Below are 20329 nucleotides of genomic sequence, written 5' to 3'. Positions count from 1 at the left end.
AGAGAGAGAGAAAATCCACATATCAAAATAAAAGTCCACTAAAATAAGTTATTAACTGTATGTGGACCGTTTCCCCGAACTGACACATGAGATACATGTTAAAAAGTAAACGTTTTTTATGAAATCTTTATCCACACCTAAGACTACACAGGCTACACAGGTCTCATAAAGCAATTTTTCCTACTGTATAATTGTACATTTTTTAGAAATTGTTTACTTTCACAGTCACTGAAAAATCATTAATATAGATAATTAACGTATACTAATAATCAACTTAATTGAGTTTTGCACATCTATATGTTTCTGTTGTGAGCAGAGTAAATAGCTTACGATTGTTTTTTGTTCTTATTTTCTCAGTCATATTTGAAATTATTTAGATGATTTAAAAATAACAAATGTTAAAAATGAATTATTAAATGCTGCAACTGTTGGGACATTAGTGTTAAAGTTGATTATATTAATTCATTTCATATTAATTAGTTTTGTTTCCACACCTCACAGATATTAAATTCTACAAGGTCTTCACTACTAGATGAATTTAAAATGAAGTGTGAATTAAGTGTTGGGATAACAATTATGCCATGCTCAAAATTATTTATATATTTTTTTTATTTAAATATAAAAAATATATGAGTAATTAAATGTAGTTAAATTAATTAAGTTGAATTTACTACAACTGTACAAGTAGTTCTGCTGTTACATCAGTATTACTCCATGACATCACATTCTCAGCCTACTACTTTAAGGACGACATCACCACCACCACCATTAGAAACCAGGCCATCTGACATTCATTCATCTGAATCAACTGTTCCCAAGGCTTTGAGATCAATGGCTTCATTTTTTCCCCAAACAAGTTGCGGAGACAAGTGTTCCAGCTGCAACAACAAAGGCCAGTGTTCTCTTTTGAATTTTCATGAGTGCTGGACTATTTTTGATCCCTGGCTCCCTGGTCTGTGGTCCATCTCATGTTTTCTCTGGTCTAGGAAATGCAGCAGAGGAAGTTGGTTGAGGCTGAAGAATATAATTACAGGTGGCTGCGTATCAGGCAGCTATCCTCTGGCTAGGGTGGGCCCACAGCTAATACACAGATGGTGTACTGTAGCAACCAAGCCCTAAGATAGACTCACTAATCATTTGAGAAGGAGGCAAACTGAAAGCATCTACTTAATGGCTTATGCACAAGCTGAAAATATTCTGCTCTTGGGCAGAGGGAAGGAATGTGTAGTAAATCGATGATTACTGGAAGAAATAAGTTTGTAAACACTAAGGGACCAAAGTCTGAAGGAGAAAATCCATCCTAATAAGTATTACCCCAAATCAGAAAAGGCTGGGACAGCCATTGGAAATTACATAACGTCAGGCCTGGGACAGTAAAGCAAGAGTGCTGAAGTGTGGGACTGTCACTATCATGTTTTTTAATTTTTAAATTCTGCAGTCAGAACGGCAGACAGGCCAATAATGGTATCAATAATGGTTCTTCCAGTCATGACTTTGTTATGTGTGCAGCATGTAGTTGCCATGGTCTTGTGAAAACATACATGGACATCTCTGGAAGATGTATTTTTCTACATTAGTGCAGCATCATAGATGTGTACTGACACACCCCCATATCATGACAGATACTGGACTTTGGACTTAATGTTACTTTTACCAGTCTGGAGCACACAGCATGCATTTCTTCCAAAAAATACCTGGAACACTGATTCATCTGTCACCAATAGACATTTCCACTGTATGATAGTGGTCAGTTGTTGTATTGCATTTGTTAATTGCACAAAATAATCTGATCTATCTGACCCACAGATGTGTTTGAATGACAATCAAATTGAATCAGTGAGGTCAGAGACTTACACCCTGAAGGCCCATTAGCTCAGTCATCTGCCATGTGATGTAATTACACATCAACTCAAACAGTGAGACAAAAGCTGCAAAGGTCATCTTACTCTAACAATGTTCTGCAGGCCCCGAGACACACAGAGCAGCTGATAGGTGTTACTCTCTTAAGAGCCAAACACTCTTATTTGACATGGGGGATCTCTGCCTCCTTTCTAGAAAAATCACATCTGGCTTTTGTCTCCGTTGTTCCCAGCATTCTCCAACCTAAACTCTCCCTAATCACTCTTGCATCTGACCCCGATTCACTGGGGGGAAACTGGAGTGTGACTGGGTGCCAGAGGATTTTTCTAAGAAGCCCTATTGTAGCAAAGGAGCGATTGCTAAGGAACAAATATCCCAGTGTTTATATTCCCTGTCAGCGCTCCTTTTCTTAGAGGAACACTTGTGACATTTGAGCTCACACGTCGCCAAATTGCAATCAGACTGCCACTAGAAATGTCTGTCTCTTCAACAAACTCTCCATTTGCCTTACAAATGGTATTAGGTGGAGAGAAGCACCCAGTTAATGTGACGTGTTTTCAACCAGGGAGATCTATTCAGGGCTGTCTACATAGTAACACACAACAAAAGTATTCCTAAATTTACTGGCCAAAATCTCTGGAACTTTAATAGCTGAGTGAGAAGTTAACAGATTTGCCTGTGTTTTACTGTTTTCCCAGAGGTCCACTTACAACAGATTTATGCAACAACAGCAGTAAGAATTCATGTATACTACAAAACCATTAACACAAACACTCTGTAACCGCTAGAACTAAACAGGCAATTTAAAATACTGTGCCTTTAACAATGAGTGTATTTACATGCACTCAAAAATGATTACTGCATTTATCTGATGATTGGTCATGTAAACAACATACTATGATTTTTAAAAATCAGAAAAAGGTCTAAAAAGTTAAAAAATCTGATTATATCTGTATAATATTTAGTCTGTGCCTGAGTTAAAACAGACTGAAAACATGCAGACTGAAAAATTGCAAACCCAAAGCCCAAAACACTAAAAAACACTGAAAGATTTAAATAATCTTCATCTTCTAGCTGTTGTTTGTTAATTTTACTGCTTAATATGTTAGAAATGTTGTAACACTTTACAAAAAGGGTCAAACAGTACTTAAAACAGTAATAACCATCGTTAAATGGTTTAGTAATGCCTCAACAAATTATTGTTATAACATTATTAAACATTTTTATTTTGATGATTAATAATGTTGTAAATAATAATGATTTACAGCAAAACTTGCTTAAAGAAATACTTTTGCAAGTAAACCTTTCTGCTTTCTTACATAATTCCAGACACATTTGGTGTCCAAAATATGTTTCTCTAGTTTAGTGCTGGAGCCATGATGCTAATATTAACCAAACACTTAAACAGTCATTAACATTTTGCCAGGCTTCTCTTAACCCACTAAAACCACATTCAGTTGTTCAATAAGGAACACTGGGTACTGCCATTTTGGAAAGTGCTACATAGTAATATTTTCTTTATTTGGCTGTCCTCAATGCTCCTTTATAAAGACCTGGACACAGTTTGAGGGAAGCATGCACAAAATATGGGTGACTGTTGGATTTTAGTGTTTGTTAATTACTGGTGAGCTATTATATGTTCATACTTATAGTTTACAGTTAATCATGCTGTCAGCTAAACTAGACTGACAAGTCTGTGTGATCCAGGCATGGTTTGTGAGAGTTAACAGAATAGGTTGTTAGCTACAGTAGCCTTGTAGCTCCAGTGGAAAAGCTTTATCAAAAATATATTAATCATATATCAGCATATGTAATTGAACATATTGTGTGGAAATTATTAATCCACTTGGCCTTATATAGATATAAGCTGAATAATCAGGATGCATTAAGTGATCAGAGTGTATGTGAAACTATGACCTATTCACTAAATGTGCACTACCCCTGGGATTTTCTGTTGTGGTATCCAAAAACGCATAATTTTTAGTGCAATAAAACAATCCTATAATTTTACAAATAATGCACCCCATCAGCTCCAAGATACCAATATACCTTTAAATGTATTGTTTTAAAGATCCATGTGCAGCCTTGTTTAGGAAGACCAACATTTAGACTGTTTGTGAGATGCAATCACACATTATGACGTTTACTAAAATAGTAAAAATCTTATTACAGCACACGGGTCAGATGTAAAGAATACTGGATGTAAATGGGCTCTTTATAACTCCACTATTGTAAATACATATTACACTATTATTTCACCCACATAAACAGCTGTACACATGCATTTGTTCACAAGCTAAAGGATACAGAAGTGAAAAAAAAAACTGACAATGAAGCATAATATAATTTAATATAGAATTTGACACAAATACGTCTCAACATAGTTTTAGGTTATATAGGCCAATTTTCCCAAAAATTGTCAGTGCACCCTCCGGTGTGACTTATGTTATATGATCTTTACCAGTCAGGTTGTAAGAAGCAGTAAAGCCACTTCGCTGGAGTACAGCTTTGTACTGGAGTTTCAGTTACGTTTTCCAGCATCAGGACTGGAGCAGTATTAGCATTAGCTGCTAAGCACGCTAAACGCTAGCTCTTTCGTGGTTCAGAGGTGAGTATATCGGACTGTAGTCTGCGTGTTTACCGTGTCAAAACAAGCTATGTGGTAGAAACCTCTAGTTAATGTCGCCCTGGCTTACCAGAACACTCAGGGTTTCTCATTGTAGCGCTGTCGATCGGCATTTACTAGCGGTTTGCCGCTAATGCTAATGCTGCTACACCCAGCCTTAGTGGAAATCTAAGCCTTCTGTAAATAAACCTAAACCATTTAACTTACTCACCCAATAAACCGTTTCAGGAGAGAAGTCTGTGTAGAACATCCAGTGCTCGTTTGACTTTTTTGACTTGTTTTTTAAAGAATTCAAGGTTTCAAACTTTTCAACATGTAGGATGAACTTAATTTTTTGCTCGTGAGCTAAAAATATGACTCAACTTAAATCATTCTCAACTGTTACCCCAGTCAAAATCTTGCCCTGTCTCTTTTAGGCAGTTACTCTATTTTTTGTACTTCTTCAGTCTCTTCTCAGCCTCTGCCACCATGTTCTGGGAATCCTAGGCTAGTTGAGTTTGTGTAATGTGTGCTGTAATATGAGTGTGCCAGTCTGAGTACCACTAAAATGGTGTTAAATCTGTTATTTTTTATGGTGAAATTACTACTTAACGTTCTTTAGAAAAGCAAGAAAACAATGAATTTCAATTATATATGTCGTTTAACTGGCAACTGTGACATCATGTGCTATAATACCACAAAAATTATACTTATTGCACAGCTGGCCTACTGTCACTAATTAGAGGACGCGGCGTTAAAACGCATAATAGTGCTCTCATGTAGAATATATCCACCACACGACACATACTTTGGTCTTCCCAGACAATGTGTTGAAAATAAAGCTCATTCTGCAGCTCAGGGCCTGAATTGGACTGTAACTGGCACACAGTCTTTCCAAGTTTGTAAGTTTGAGCTACAAAGCCACAAAATGGTTATGTGGTGAGGGCTGGTGCTAATGCTGACTTAGACAGGGGTAATACATCTTCTGCAGCATTCTGATACATCCTCTTATGCGGTGAGTGAAGTTTCCAGGCACATAAGAAAAAAGGGAACTATCAGTGGTTATAAATAACGCATATAACAGACTAGGCCAATGTGGAGTGAGGTGCCTCTGCATATCTGTGGATTCTATACAATAGTGCACAGTCTGTAGGTATATAGATAGGAGGAACCCATCCAACCCATAACGGAAAAGATCCCATTTTGGAAAAATCACAGCCATGGCTCTTTTTCAAAGATCATTTACAGGCAGCCTATTGATTACTACCCAAGACCAACAGAGAAGGACATTATTCATCTTCTCCACAGTGATCTCTCCCAGCCACAAACTGTGCCTCACTCACTCGCCAGCCTCCACAAAGCCAAATATAGAAAGTGCCATTCTTTTAGCTATTAAGCGCTAAATGGGGGCATCCCTGTTTCTGGAAGGCTTGATTTGGAACTCAATGGGCTAAAAACATTATCAGCAGCACAGGCAGCACAGAAGGTGCTGATGCAGTTTCAGAGGACTCTCACTGTATATTATATTTCTCTATAATTCTCTAGCTAATGTCTTTCAAAGGAAACCATTGACTGGTGGAGAATAATTTGATCTAGATCTGTATAAAGACAAATGGAAAGACAAATACAAAGAGGCACAGAGGCTTTGAATATGCAAGGATTAGCAAGAACATCTACCCCAAGAGGTATTTTCAGGTCATGTCACAACTAATCCCAGAACAAGTGCCCCCTCTGCTGGTAATCAAAAGCATTGCAACTGGACATTCACTCTTTAAAATAAAGTTTCTTAAAACAATTCTTTGAGTGAGGCCATAGAAGCACCACTTCCATAAAGAATCGTGTTTGTCATAGAGCTGAGTATGTGTAAAGAACCTTTAAATAGGTGAAAAAGCTTTGCATCACACTGTCACAGATCTCTATTACAATTTGTCACTGTCCAATTAAAAGCAAGTATTTGCACGCTTGCTAAATAACGCTGTGTATTTAGCAAAACATAAGATTATGGTACAATACAATATCTACATTTTCTTCACCCCTACACCAATGTCTTGTGTTTTGCATGTGTTTTAGGTCTTTACACATGTAATTTTTTTGTATCCAATACAGAAACATCAAACTGAGAATAGTACAAATGAAACACAAAAAATAATGAATTTTGCTAAATAAAATAATGAAAGAAAACACATTTCTTATTAAAAGAGAAGTAATTAATGTAAAAATAAAAACATCAATACCTGCATTCATTTGAGCAATGAAAATCCATATAGTGTCAGTTTATCTGTACAGCTGTAAGTATATGAATATAGTAGCAGTTTGGCTTGTAACATGGCCAAATTCATCATATTGATGACCTGGATCTGGGCTCAAGGCACAACAGCACGCACCAAATGATCACTCAAAAAAGTTCTTATATTTTTATTATTTTAATTGTCTCACATCATAGCTTGTTGAAATGTTTTGTTTGTTCTATTTAAACACTGTCTCTAATGATGCAAATATATGTCATCCTAATGAACACCATAAAATTGTGGGACAAAGGCATCTATGTAAACCATCATTACACACATATAAAATAAATGATGCTTTTGATGCTGAGTCTGATTTTGTCCTGCCTCACAGGATGACCTCCAGAATAATTCCCAATTTCAACAGTATATCAAAGCATCCACAGGATATTAACTGGCCATAACTCCTCAACTTTGGGTCAGAAGGTTTCAGGACTCAGCAGGGGCGGCCCTTTTCAGGAACTTCTCAAAACACTCAAAAAGTTATTTTATAAAAGCATTTTACTAAGCAAGTAGAGTTTGTAAGAATAGGGCACCTTAAATCTAATGCCCAAGGAAAGCAGAGAGTCCTAATCTAGCCCTGGAGGTAAATGTAGCACAGTTAGGAACAGTGTACACAGTATATGGCATTCAGTCTCAGTGAATATGGACAAACTTATACTCTGATAGTTAATGTATTTACTGTTAACAAGAACTCATTATTTTTTGTATAACTCGAGTCTGTAGGTCTCTGTGTAAATACTGTGGTCCTCTCAGCTCTTCCTCATCTGTGGTTCCTCAGCGACCGTCTCCTGTGGTTCTGCCTCCTCGTCTGTGCTTAGTGCCTGGCTATCAGAGAATTCCAGTTCCTGAGCGATGTTTGGTTGGTACTTGGCAATGAACTCTGTGCTGGTCAGTGCCTGGCCTTGTTTGGGGCAGTTGGTCTTCACTGCCAGACGCTCTATCTTGTCTATACAGGGACAGGAGAGGACAGCATACATTTGGTTTAATGATCTTTCATTTAATGTAAAAATAAGTCCAAAATGCAAACAAAAACTAAAGTACATTTTATTCACTGGTTACACCCATTTACAACCCTATGATTTGGCCCTATATTGAAATGGTGTGACCATGAATAAGCTGATGAGCTCTGCTCTAAATGGTTGGAGTATAGTCAGGCACAGTGCTAGCTTATAAAAAACCATCATGCTTAGCCACAGCATTAGCATAGTCATTATTATTATGTGTCATTATCACATTAATAAATTATGACATATATATATATATATATATATATATATATATATATATATATATATATCAAACTCTTAGTTTTCATCTGTGCCCACCCAGTTAATGAAGAGTTTTCTTTTGTTGGGTATGTTTTATAAGTATTGAAGAATGAATGTCTGGACCAACTTGCAGGTACTGTTTATTTGAAGGGGTTAACATTTCATTGTCACATTTTATTTTAGTATAATGATTGTCTTTCTTTTTGTTTTTTTCTGGGATGCGAGAAACTCCTGTGAGGTTTTGAGGTTTAGAGCTGTTCGTAGGAAATCTAATTCATGGTATTATGAAAGGGTTGTGTTTCATTTAGGACAGATTGTGCAGTGTGGGGACTTGATGACTGACAATTATCATGGCTTACAAATGTCATTATGGCAGGGGTCTCTCACAGATTTTACTACATTTTAAACATCATCCCACTGTGTATGCATGCATGTATGTGTGTAGGCAGTACCTGCCGGTGTGATGGGCTTCATGAGGCGGTTCATTTGGACATTCCATGGTCTCACATTCTGAGATTTTAAATATTTCTTTGACATTTTCTGCACAGAGAGTGAAAATGCTGTTAGGTTAACTGCACTGTAAATGTATTTGTTTCTGAACAGCCAATGCTTTTTATTACCTCCTCCCTTCTTTGTGCCTCTGGGCTGTAATGATGAGTCTCAGCTGTTTCTGTAGGAGGACGGCCTGGGTGGGAGCTTGGCTGGGGTTTGCTGGATTCAGTAAGAACGGAGGAAGATGAAGAAGTGGAAGCAAAAGGGGGTTTGTTCTCATCTCTCATGGGCTCTTCCTTTAGGGACTCTTCTTTTAGGTGCTCTTTCTTTAGGGGCTCTTTCTTCGGAGGCTCTTTGTTTTGGGGCTCAAGCACCTCTTCTTCCTTCTTCTTACTGGGAGCAGGAGTCTCTGTTTGTTTCTGGAGGAGCATCAACTTAGTTACCTTTTCCTGCTCCTCCTCCAGTTGGCTGTGTGACACATACAGATATGTGTGACTTCTTAAAATGTAAGAATAGACTTTACATCTACTGTTAAACTTCACCATACCTTTAACCTCAGTAACACAAATGCACATTTATTTTTTGGAGTGTCAAAGTTAAATACAGAAGGTTCTCTTCTTTTGGTCTGTAGTTGTAGGTGTAAGGTGTGAGAGAAAGTGAGAGTGAATGTGTGTGTGTTGCAACAAATACTCAACATAACTGATAATGTTGACTATAAAGAAATTGTCTACATCAAATTTCAGTCAACTAATTGTTCATTTGTAAATGCAATGTACTAATCAAAATGCTCAGGACAGAAACACAATAGGGGCAGGTTAAGGGATGCTCACTCAGTTCACACTCTTATGAAGTGACAGATTTTCTCACAATTTTTTTTACTAAATATCATTTATATGTAGTCTGTGCATTCAAACCTTACATTCAGCTGTTTTTTATTGATTCAAAGTGAGGGATTAAGCTAGGAACAGGAACTGTACACTGCAAGCAGAGATGAAGGGCATGGCAGTAGCTGACCTCTCAAGCTCGTGCCGGATTTTCTCCTCCTCTAGTCGAGCCTGAATCTGTAAGTTAAGTGCCTCCTCCAGTTTCAACTGAGTCAGCTCAAGCTCCTGAATCCTCTTCTTCTGCTGCTGCACCTCCTTTTCTATTTTTGCCAGTTCAGCTACCATGCTCTCCCTGGCCTGGGCAAACAACAGCAAAAAGTCAAACATAGACCTTGGAAACATAGTCAAGGGCAAATAATGGGAAATGTATTGTAAATGTTTTCTGATTAAATATATACAGCATTTAAAAACAGTATACTCAAGATAAAAAATGCTGATTGTGATGAATAAGCCTTAATTTACTGTATTAGCCTCCTCTAATTGTTTCTCCAGCTCTTGCTGCCTCTCCTTCTGCTTCTCTTTCTCCAGTGCCTCCTCCTGTTTGCGCTGTGCCTCCTTTTCCAGGTGTTGCTATTCAAACATGCACACAGTATGAGTATAAAATCTGTCACAGTCCATTGCAAAAAAAACACCTCTAACTAAGTTACAGTGCTCTAAGGTTGAGCACTCATGCCGTTTCGAAACAATAATACAGGGGATGGAGAACAGGAATAAGCTGTCAGAGTAGGGCGTTTATTTGTCTTCTAATTAATCTCCACCTGCATTATTCAATTTGCTTATAAATCAAAGACTGCATGAAACCCATGCACAATTCAAATAATTAATTTAACAAATGTTACTCCAACAAATATTAGTATGCAGTAGCTCAGTAAGTAGTACAAAAACATTCTCTTCACAGCAGAAACCAATTTTTTATTCTGACTGAAACCCCAATTATATGGTGTTGTTATGTTGATTTGTGGATAATAACGACTAGGATTGAGTGACTGGACCAACAGACAGCTGAAAATTTGTAGCAATTTGCTATGCTAGCCTTTGCTTAGCTAATTTTAATAACAGTTTTAACAATAAAACCTTGTGTCAGAGAGTAAAGATGAATGCAACTAGAGTGACAGAAACATTAATTGTGACCCGCTAAGGCTTTTCTTACTTTAAGAAGACAATGCCTCATGTCTGAAAGCACATAGTTGATTAATTGGTACTTTATATGTTCTTGATTGCTCTTAGTCACATCTTACACACTGGATAATCCAGGTTTGCTTGCTTTCCCTATTAATCAAACTCAGCATTAAAAAGCAGAATAAATTCAAACTACAGTGTGAGAGCTAGTTGAGTTATTTTGGCTATGCACTAGATAAATACAGAGCAAAAAAAATTGAGGTAGCAATTCTTAATTTAAAAATACTGAAATCTTTTTTAAATACAGAGGTATATAGTGTTACCTACACATTGTATATTATCTTAACCTACTATTAGATAATGGTATGTACAGGGGTGAATCATTAGTGCTTTAGGCTTTTGTTACAGTCAATGGCAAATTAATAATTAGACCTTAAAAGAGTTGTTCATTCAACAAAGCCCAGGAATCTCACAGAACCTGTTGCATGGAAGAATGGGAAAAAAACTCCCCTAAAAAGAACTGAATAAATCTTAGCTAGCAGGTGTTTACCAACTCAATAAATCTGTCCACTAGATATCTGATGATGTGGTTATTGTACTCTGGAAGAGTACTTTCCTAGTAAAGTACACAAATGAAGGTGGAGATTCAACTGCAACACTTAATTTTGAAACTGATTTACATTCATTATTGTATATAATTAATAATTAATAACGTGCACCCAACAACCTTAATCAAATCAAAACAAGCAGCAAATATTAAGCCAATTCCAGCATCTCTGTTGTTTCACTCTGTTTCCCATCTTACCTGAATGATGTCTATGATCTCCAAGTCTGGCTCGTTGTTCTCCAGCTCCCCATGATTAGTCCCAGAGTTGGGCTGTTCACCTTCAGCAGCAGGAAGTTCACTCTGGCTGTTCTCTCTGCTTCTCTGATCACTCTGGCTGCCGGTCTGGCTGTTCTGTCTGCTCGGGACACCCTGGCTGTCGTTCTGGCTGTTCTGTCTGCTTGGCACACTCTGACTGCTGCTCTGGCTGCTTCTCTGGCTGCACTCCCGCAACTCTCGCCTGCGCAGCTTCAGCTCTTGATGCAGTGAGCTCTTCCCCTCTGTCTTCAGCCGCACCGCTGTCTGCATAGCTGAGGAGCAGCCACAGAAATCACAGAAGTACAGGTCACATTGAGCCAAACACACTTTGCACAACCACCACAAATCAGACATTATATTTCAGAAAATATTCTCTTCTGAACTGCACAGTACCAGATCAATAAGGTAATTAATAATAAATAAAAATAATTAAGATTTTAGTTAGTAAGATTTTTTTCAAGGGTTCATACCTTGAATCCACTCCACTCGCTGTTTCTGGTCTGGAGCGCTCATCTCGAATGTCCTGACTGGAGTCTTCACACAGAACAAACAGCGCTTCCCTTCTTTATCAGGGATCGTCTGGCAGTGACATAAAATATAATTTATTTATTAAGTGGTATCAATGGCTCCATATATAGACCTCTAAGGTCATTTATGCTTCATTGTGTAAAAGCAGTTTTATGCATGAATAAAAGAATGTTTCTATGTTTGGAAAAAAATTATCATGACAAAATTGCACACCAAGTTAAGCAAAACTACTTCTTATACATAATTTCATTGGGATTATGGGGTTTGGAAATTGCGGAAAAAACATTGTGCATATATGCAATATGCTAAAAAGCTAACACTACTGAGTGCTGAACTGATGCCATATTTTACTTTTAAAAAGGATAGAGTGAACACTACTACATATCTTTGGCAACAGTCACTCAAATACAACACTGTGTTTGAGTGTTTGCTATACTACACAAACTATTTGTAGCAAATACACTATACAGCATTAAAACAATTTAATGTGAAGTGAATTATCTGATTATCTGATTATATCTGGTATGCAGTGGTCAATACCGACTAATGTTCTCCAAAAAAGGGGACTGGAATCAGAGTCATAAGCACTTAAGGCTAATAGATGAGCATAGGGAAGAAAAGCTCACACAAGACAGCTATGGTAGATACATGTGTGAAACATGGCAGATCCATTTTGCCAGTCTGAGGGGATTTTATTTTTATAGCTGATTTTTTAAATAGCTATCGATCTCAACTTAGGCCTTTACAAAGTACTTGTCATTTAAAGGTCCTTTCATCAACTTCATCTTCTATAGAAACTGCTTAGAAGTTTCTTAGTTACTCCTGAAGAAGCCCCAGTGATCCACCACAGAATGATCTTGTTGAATTTCTGCAGAAACCCACCTCCACTGCACAGCTTCCGTCCAGCTGTATCTCCCCTTTCTTCTCCTTTAGATCCTCACTGACATAGTAGACCACAATCTCTGGCTTCAGCACAAACCAGCGCTCCTGCCAGTTCCTCCGCACATGCCCCTTCTTCAGCATGTATCCCTGAGAGAAAGAAATAATACTTTCACTTTCACACAGTAGGTAAGCATAGTAGTATGGGCATTATGGGTTGTTTTAATCCATCAATACAATATTCTCTCCCAGTGGTCAACTCATGGCTGCAGTCTTGGCACACATGCAAGGTGCCCTGGGTAAAGTGTGTTTTTTAAACAAAAGTTTCCTGCATTTTTTCTCCCCATTCAAAGAGACGGGAGGGTGGTCTCATATGACTGGAGAATATTGCTGGTGGACCTTGCAAAGATGGTAGAGACTAAACAGACTTGTTAATCACAAGCACTTTGGCATTACTAACTACACAAACCACGAGTACATCAAGTATGCATGAAGCTGTTAGGAAAGTTGTTGCTTGGTTTATTTATATTCGATAATACCATGTTTTTTATCTTTGATGTTACTTGCTGTAAGATATTAGTAACTAGCAGTATAGCTTTTCTATTTATAACGGATGTGCATTGAAGAGCTGATGCTGTGTGTGCACTAAAATTAGAACACGGATGCTCTGCTGTATTTCAGGGTGAGCAACAGAGAGCTGCAGGTAAAATATGCTTAGAACCACTGCTTTGTAGAACACCAAAATGGGTCATATGAACAAATCATACACCATGAATAACTCATTAAACCATGACCAAGAACGACATGATCCCATCAAAGTGACAACAAGCCTTAGCTGCTGCCCTACTGTAAGCGTGTCTGTTCTGCATACACTAACCTGCCGAAAATCAAAGGAAAGGAAGTAGTGACTTTGCCATGCCCCTTGGAGGCCAAATAATGCTGCACTAACCTGTGAGCTATGTGTGTGAGCCATCTGGGTGTGGGCACTTAAAAGGCGTCCACTTAGGTAACACTTCACAATTGATGAACATACTGATATCCCAGGACTTTTGACATGTGTATATCCCACTTACTTTCTTCAGTACATTGTGATACATCTCCATGAAGACTTCATCCAAGGCAAGACTGAAGGCTTCCTTTCTGTCCACCTGCATGAGGTGACCCGCACTCAGGTGCTCCAGGAAGCTCCACACAGACAGACCATCCTGCAGAGATGGCTCCTGGGCAAGCAGAACCTCCAGCAGCTTCCCATCCCACTCTTGACCCATTGCTGTTGAGATCTTCTTCAGAAGATACTCCAGCTGAGGCCAAAGAGGTGGTGAGCCATGAACCGGCAATGTGAGAGCAATAAAAACAAATTCAGAACAACTGTAAAGCAGAATTCAAGAAAGGCATCTAAATTCTCTCATATGGACAAAAGTATTGGGACATGTACACATTGCATCTACAGGAGTTTGTATGATATTCCATTCTACTGTTAATCCATTACGATTTATATGGAGTTGGTCCAACTTTGCAGATTCCACTCTTCTAGGAAGCCTTTCTACTAAATTGTGGACAATATCTGTAGGAAGTTTTGTCCTTTTATTCAGAAGAGTATTTGTAAGGTCAGAATGCCTGGCTCATAATTTTCATTCTAGTTTAGCTAAAAAATGTTCTGTGGTGCTGAAGTCAGGGCTCTGTGAGGGCCAGTCAATTTCTTGTACACCAAACACACCCAACCATGCCTTTATGGAACTTGATTGTGCACAAGACCACAGCCAAGCTGGAACAGAAAGGGCCCTCCCAGTACTGTTTTTACAAAGTTGGAAGCACAATCTAAAATGTTTTGGTATGGTGAAGCATTCTATATTTTTATTCACTGGAACTAAGGGACATAGGCCCAACCCCATAGCATTATCCCCCCTCCACCAAACTTTACAGCTGACACAATGAGTCAGGCAGGTAATATTTTTCATCAGATAGAGAAGCCATGATGGATAGAGAAGCTAGTATATATAACTAGTATTTAATTTAACAAAGAAAGGGTAGCCTCTGATATAATCTTTGAAGCTAGTCTGCTGTCTCCAACTAGCCAGAACACATACAGTGAGCAGACCCTCCAGACTTTCTGTCGAGGGTGAAAACAGCTTTATACACCTAAACATCAACAATGTGTCCCAACACTTTTGTCCATAGTGTCTTTTCAGATCCAACACTGTCAAAGATAGTACAGCGTTTCAAACAAAAAGAAGCAAGACCAGCATATTTCAACACATGCTTTCAGCTTTTCGTAGATCAAAATCAAGAGTGCAAAGTTAATCTTCAGGAAGCCATACGAGTGTTCTTATTTTACTCCCCTTCAACTTCCTTCCTACCAGTGCTGTCGTATCTGATTAGTCACACATAAGGCCTCGGCATCCCTCACTTATGTGCTAGATCTTATCATTGTTGCACTCTTAAGCTTCTCAGAAGATTACTGCTTTTCTAAATATGAGAAAAGTAAATTGTATCAAATCTTAGTAGTTTTTCTCAATAATTGTGTAAGTAAAACACTAGAGTTTTAGAAGAGAGCTAAGCCAGTAACACCATTTACAGTAGATAGCTGATCTGTGATCAGAACTCTAATTTAAGATACTTGGTATAGTCAGACAGCTTTTTCTACAGCCATTTATCTCTCACTATCACTTGTGGTTTCTCTCTCTCTCTCACTCTTACTCCCACACATTCACAAACCTCAGGCTGGATGACGACAAGTGGGTAATGGTCCTCAGACAGCAGATTAAAGAGGCAGAACAGTTTGAAGCAGTCTCTCTGTGAACACAGGCCCTGTAGGACAATGGGCTTCAGGTTTTTCTTGGCGGTCATCATCCAGCAAAGTTCATCAAATGTCTCCTTGTGAAATGTACCCTCTGTGGCCTAAGGGACAGACAGAACATAACATAACAAAGGGAAAAAAACAGTAAAAACAAAGATAAAACTCTCAAATTTATAAACCCTTTGTGAACAGTACTCATTATCTAAGCATGTGTTCTACTCTATGCATCCTACTGCTTATAAGCAGGTAATAAAGATAAAACAACTAAAAATGCCATAATCTAAGGAAGGGCATCACAAAATATCATTTTTTAGCATCATCTTTAAGCAGATCTGAGATGGTTCTTTGGGAGGCCGTATGCATAACAATACCTTTGCCAGAATGTACTGGTTGAGGTATGGCATATAGCCATTGCTGGACACTGGCCCATTGTCGTTATCCTGGAAGTGCTCCTCCAAGGCCACAGGATCATGGGGGATGTTCAGAGCTGTGTATAAATTATGGGAAAGCACCTGTGGCAGAAATGTACAGAATGAAATTAAACATTACACATCAGTTGCGCATCACATCACTGACACACATCCTCCAATACCCATCTACGCCATGACTAGCATTAGGGCATTAAAATTTCACACATATCTGATACATATAGTCTAGACAAACTGTGTGTGAATATTTGCACATCTGGGTCAGGAGGGTGCACCTTTGAAAAGAGCTAAATGCATTCATTAGAAGATGTGTCCACAGACATTTGGCTGTATAGTGTATACCCATATTGCAGAAGTCAGAGAGTGAGAATGCAAAAAGAAGAAAAAAAAACACCAGATGTGTTACAAACAACACCAAAGCCACATTTCTGTGCATAATATGAACAAGATATGTTGTGTGATTTTTAACACAAAATGTGTTTATTATTTTTTTGTTTTCAGTTGAAGACACTACACCTACATTTTATACCACAGTTACTTTCCACTTGTTTGCTTAAGAAGCTCTTAGGCTGCTTTTGCAGTATGTCTTAGTCATTATTTATTTGTACAGCAAAGCACCAGTTTTCTTGCTTGAGATTGTTCTTAGGTTGACTAAATATTGTGGAGGTTGTTTGTCACCATGGAAAGTATTCTGTGGTCTTTCACAAGTTTTGATGTTGCTGAGCTCACCATTCTGTTCCGTCATCTTTCGATGCTTCAAGTTTTTTCTATCTCTCTGATACAATTGTTTTGATTATCAGTCTAATGGTGGCCTGGTATCCTTTTTTTGTAAGAGGGTGTAGGTCACACCTGTCCATAGAGCTGATCACCAGTTAGTTGTCAAATTACTATGAGTCTGTGAAAATGAAGGGGTAATTACTGCTATTCCAAAATATTTTAAATCTCTTGACTTAAAGCTGAAAGTCTACACTTTAAACATTTTTATTAATTAATTTCAAAACCAATTCAGTGGTGTACAGTGACAAAATTACAAAACTTTTTTCACTGTCCAAATAATTATGGATCCTTATGTAAATGTGTTACAGGTATTGCATAAAAGTGCTGCTCATCATTTACTTTCTCATATGACCACTTCGCCCAATAAGATTGTTATGTAAAGCAGACTGACAATAAAGATCTGGTTTATTGGTAGCATCACAAGATCTAACTCCTACTCCTTACATACTTTGCATGAAGTCGAAAGGTGTTTATTTGTGAGACATCAATGTATGAATGTAAGAAATGTCAGATAAGAATATTAAAATGCATTATATAGCAAATGTCTAAATCTAAATTCTGGATTGCTCAAAATGTTTTTTTTTTTCATTCTTATATAACAGAAGAATGTACAGTTTATGTGGATCACCCTTCTCCATGAATGTAGATTGACAAAAGTTATCTCTGCCTGGTGCACAGCATGTCTAGACACCTACTTGTTGCTGCATAATTTCAACCAATTGGCCAAGTGGAACGTGTTTCAACATGAGGCCTTCCAGAGAAACAGGCAGTGAGACTATCATTTGGTCAAATTTTTAACAGTCCATCTTTACAACTTGCAGAAATAAAACCACACTTTCAAAAGTGTTCAAAAGTCTATAGCAATATTATAAGGGACTCATGTCATGCTGCATTACAGCAATCTACATCGCTTATGTAAATATTTGTGTATTCCTTCTGCCGTGCAACATAGTACTATATTAGAAACTGCGTGTGTTGACTTCTTATAGTAATAATAACTATAGAAACAACTTGCAGTAATTTAACTGTAGTTGAGTTTCAGCTTAGTACTTGTGCCTGCAATAGACAATGCATTTATGTGCTGGGGAGAATGAGTCTACCCTTAGGGTGCATTTTCTCAGCTTCAGGTAGTTCTACCAGTTTTTAAAGGACACATTATATCAGATATTGTCTGTGTAAACTGCTTTGACACATTTTTAAAGAAAATAGAGCTTGGAAAATAGGGTTTGTAAGGTTTACAGAAAACAACGCATTGACCTAGTGCAAAGATTTTACGTTTTAGGAACTTTCTGATAATGTTCATGTCTGTCCTGTTTACTTAACTAACGTTTCCAGAACGTGTTTCTAAAGTGATGTGAACATCTGACAACGTTAATCTGTCCTGTTTAATTAGCTAACAATTTCAGAACGTTTTTTTTCTAAACTGACCAATCTAGCTAGCATTCCCAGGTCCTTTTTTGTAATGTTCTGAGAAAATTAACTAAAATGTTGAGAGTATGTTCTCAAAACGTTTAATTTTCCAGTAAATTCCGCCCTTAGTGTGAATTTCTTAATTTGCTATAACATACAATTTTGTAAGAATAGTCTTACAATGTTAAATTGGATAAATAATGTTGTGCTAACTATGAGGAACGTTTAGACAACGTTAGTAAATGGTTGTGGAAACGCTCCCTTGTTTGCTGGGTTCATTTCTTGAGTGAAGAAATGGCTACACATTGTTAGTGGCATGTTGGACATTCTGGTTATAAATTCTGGAGATTTCTCACCTTCAGCTGAGACTTGGACACTTTCCCACTGCGCTCGACGTCTAGAGAGGTGAAGGCGTACCAGATGGACTTCAGGAGCTCTGCCTTTAGATCCATGCTCCCATGCTGAAGTGAAAACACTGTGTATGTGTGTGTGTGTGTGTGTGTGTGCTCTACTGAAAGCCAGTGGTGAATAAGCTAATGTGTGCTCCAGTGGGCGGGTGCGGTTTCAGTTCAAGCACTATAAGCTACTTTAGCTGCAGCTCCTCACCTTGGTTGGGTGAGTCAAGGCAAGTCTGGGGCAGTAGCACATATGCTTCACACAACTAACACCTCAGAGCACTGCTCAGCCACTTAACTAAAGTTCACAAATTCACCCAAATTCCATTATTTAAGGCTACAGTAGTGTGAAAAAAGTGCCTCAAAATTTTCACACTGCTGTAGCCTTAAATAATGGAATAATAGACTTTGCTTTGCCTGGTTAAACTCTAGCAATTGGGTTCTAAAGTCCAAACACGAATAAACAAGCTAGGCAATTATATTTGGGTCATAGCGCAGTGAAAATAGGTAGGTAGGTTGAGATTGAGAGTGGGTGGACATCACTGTGGCCAAAGTTCAGTCAGCATTGTATGCTCTAAATAAACTGGAGGGAACAAAACATCTAGTTTCAAAGCTGCCTTAAGTAATTTAAGTGGTCTTTCTTGGGTTTATAATCTGATATTTAAATACACCACCTGGATTTAAATAAGCAAATTATGTGGGGTTGCTGCAGTACCTGCTGAAAGCATAGACTGCGTATAGCTGGACAGAGCATCCTCTCTCAAAAGTGAAGCCACCACAGGTCAGGCGCCCTCTGCTGTTCGGTTGCAGAAAGCTGTGTAACCCCACCCATCCCCATAGGTTTCAATGGCAAAAAAGACAACTTTCAATCACGTTTTTTTCTAATATACTGTAATTCTACCTCCTTTGTTTAAATGCAGCTACAGCTAGTGTAACCTCTGCTTATATTGTACAATTTATATCCCCTAACAGACCGTCAGACTCTGCCATCATCAATGCAAGATCTTAAAGAAAATTAATGGATTTAAATAAATCTAGTAACATTGCAGAAGCTTATCGAAACATTGCCACAGCAAATGACACAATCAAAGCTAAAGGCGGTACAATAAAATACTAGTGTGTACCCTTTTTTGGCCAGGCAGTGTATATTACAGTTACAGATAAGAAATTATTATTAATATTTTAATTGACAAACATTTGTGAAATGATTTCTAAGTAGAGCCTGGCAATATGACGATATTTATTCAATAAATTATTTTTTAAAGACTGTACTAATTAGTCTGATGTGATAAAATATTTGTTCTATTGTCCAGCTATTTCCTACCGTCCATAATAAAGTTGTGACCCTAAGGATGGGCAATGTGAGAAAAATGTGGCATGATTAAGAACATGCAAAATAAGATATGTAACCTTTTTTATCATATTTATAAAATGATGTGTAAAGTACCTTTTTAAAACTGACCATAAAATAGATTCATTTCTTGTTTCTTGGAAGGCCCATGTGTTGAAACACACCATTTTCAGTATAATTAAGTTAAAGAGCACTACACTATACAGAATCCTATTAGAATATTGTGACCACCCTTGTGTTTCTGTTCCTGTTGCATGTTGTATCAGCTCCACTGAGAACATAGGAACACCTTGTAGTTTGATAATTACAGGCCATCTGTAATTATAGCCCATATCTCCCTTTCACCCTGTTCTTTAATGGTCAGGAGCCCACAGGACCACCATAGA

General features: G+C 37.9%; 1 protein-coding gene across 1 annotated transcript; it reads right to left on the bottom strand.

The window, feature by feature from the left end:
• Positions 1 to 6865: 6865 nt before the first annotated feature.
• def6c (DEF6 guanine nucleotide exchange factor c) lies at positions 6866 to 18752 on the bottom strand. Its single transcript, XM_049473353.1, has 12 exons — positions 18554 to 18752; positions 15954 to 16094; positions 15501 to 15683; positions 13859 to 14086; positions 12789 to 12935; positions 11849 to 11957; positions 11322 to 11650; positions 9860 to 9967; positions 9528 to 9694; positions 8642 to 8981; positions 8474 to 8561; positions 6866 to 7699 (listed from the first exon to the last, which is right to left on the bottom strand). The coding sequence occupies exons 1-12, from the start codon at positions 18647 to 18649 to the stop codon at positions 7503 to 7505; spliced, it is 2133 nt and encodes a 710-aa protein (XP_049329310.1). The 5' UTR covers positions 18650 to 18752; the 3' UTR covers positions 6866 to 7502.
• Positions 18753 to 20329: the final 1577 nt, after the last annotated feature.

Source organism: Astyanax mexicanus, chromosome 2 (genome assembly GCF_023375975.1).
Source record: "Astyanax mexicanus isolate ESR-SI-001 chromosome 2, AstMex3_surface, whole genome shotgun sequence".
Classification (NCBI taxonomy): Eukaryota; Metazoa; Chordata; class Actinopteri; order Characiformes; family Acestrorhamphidae; genus Astyanax; species Astyanax mexicanus.
Note: the sequence above shows the minus strand (reverse complement) of the source record. Positions and strands in the feature narration are given on the sequence as shown.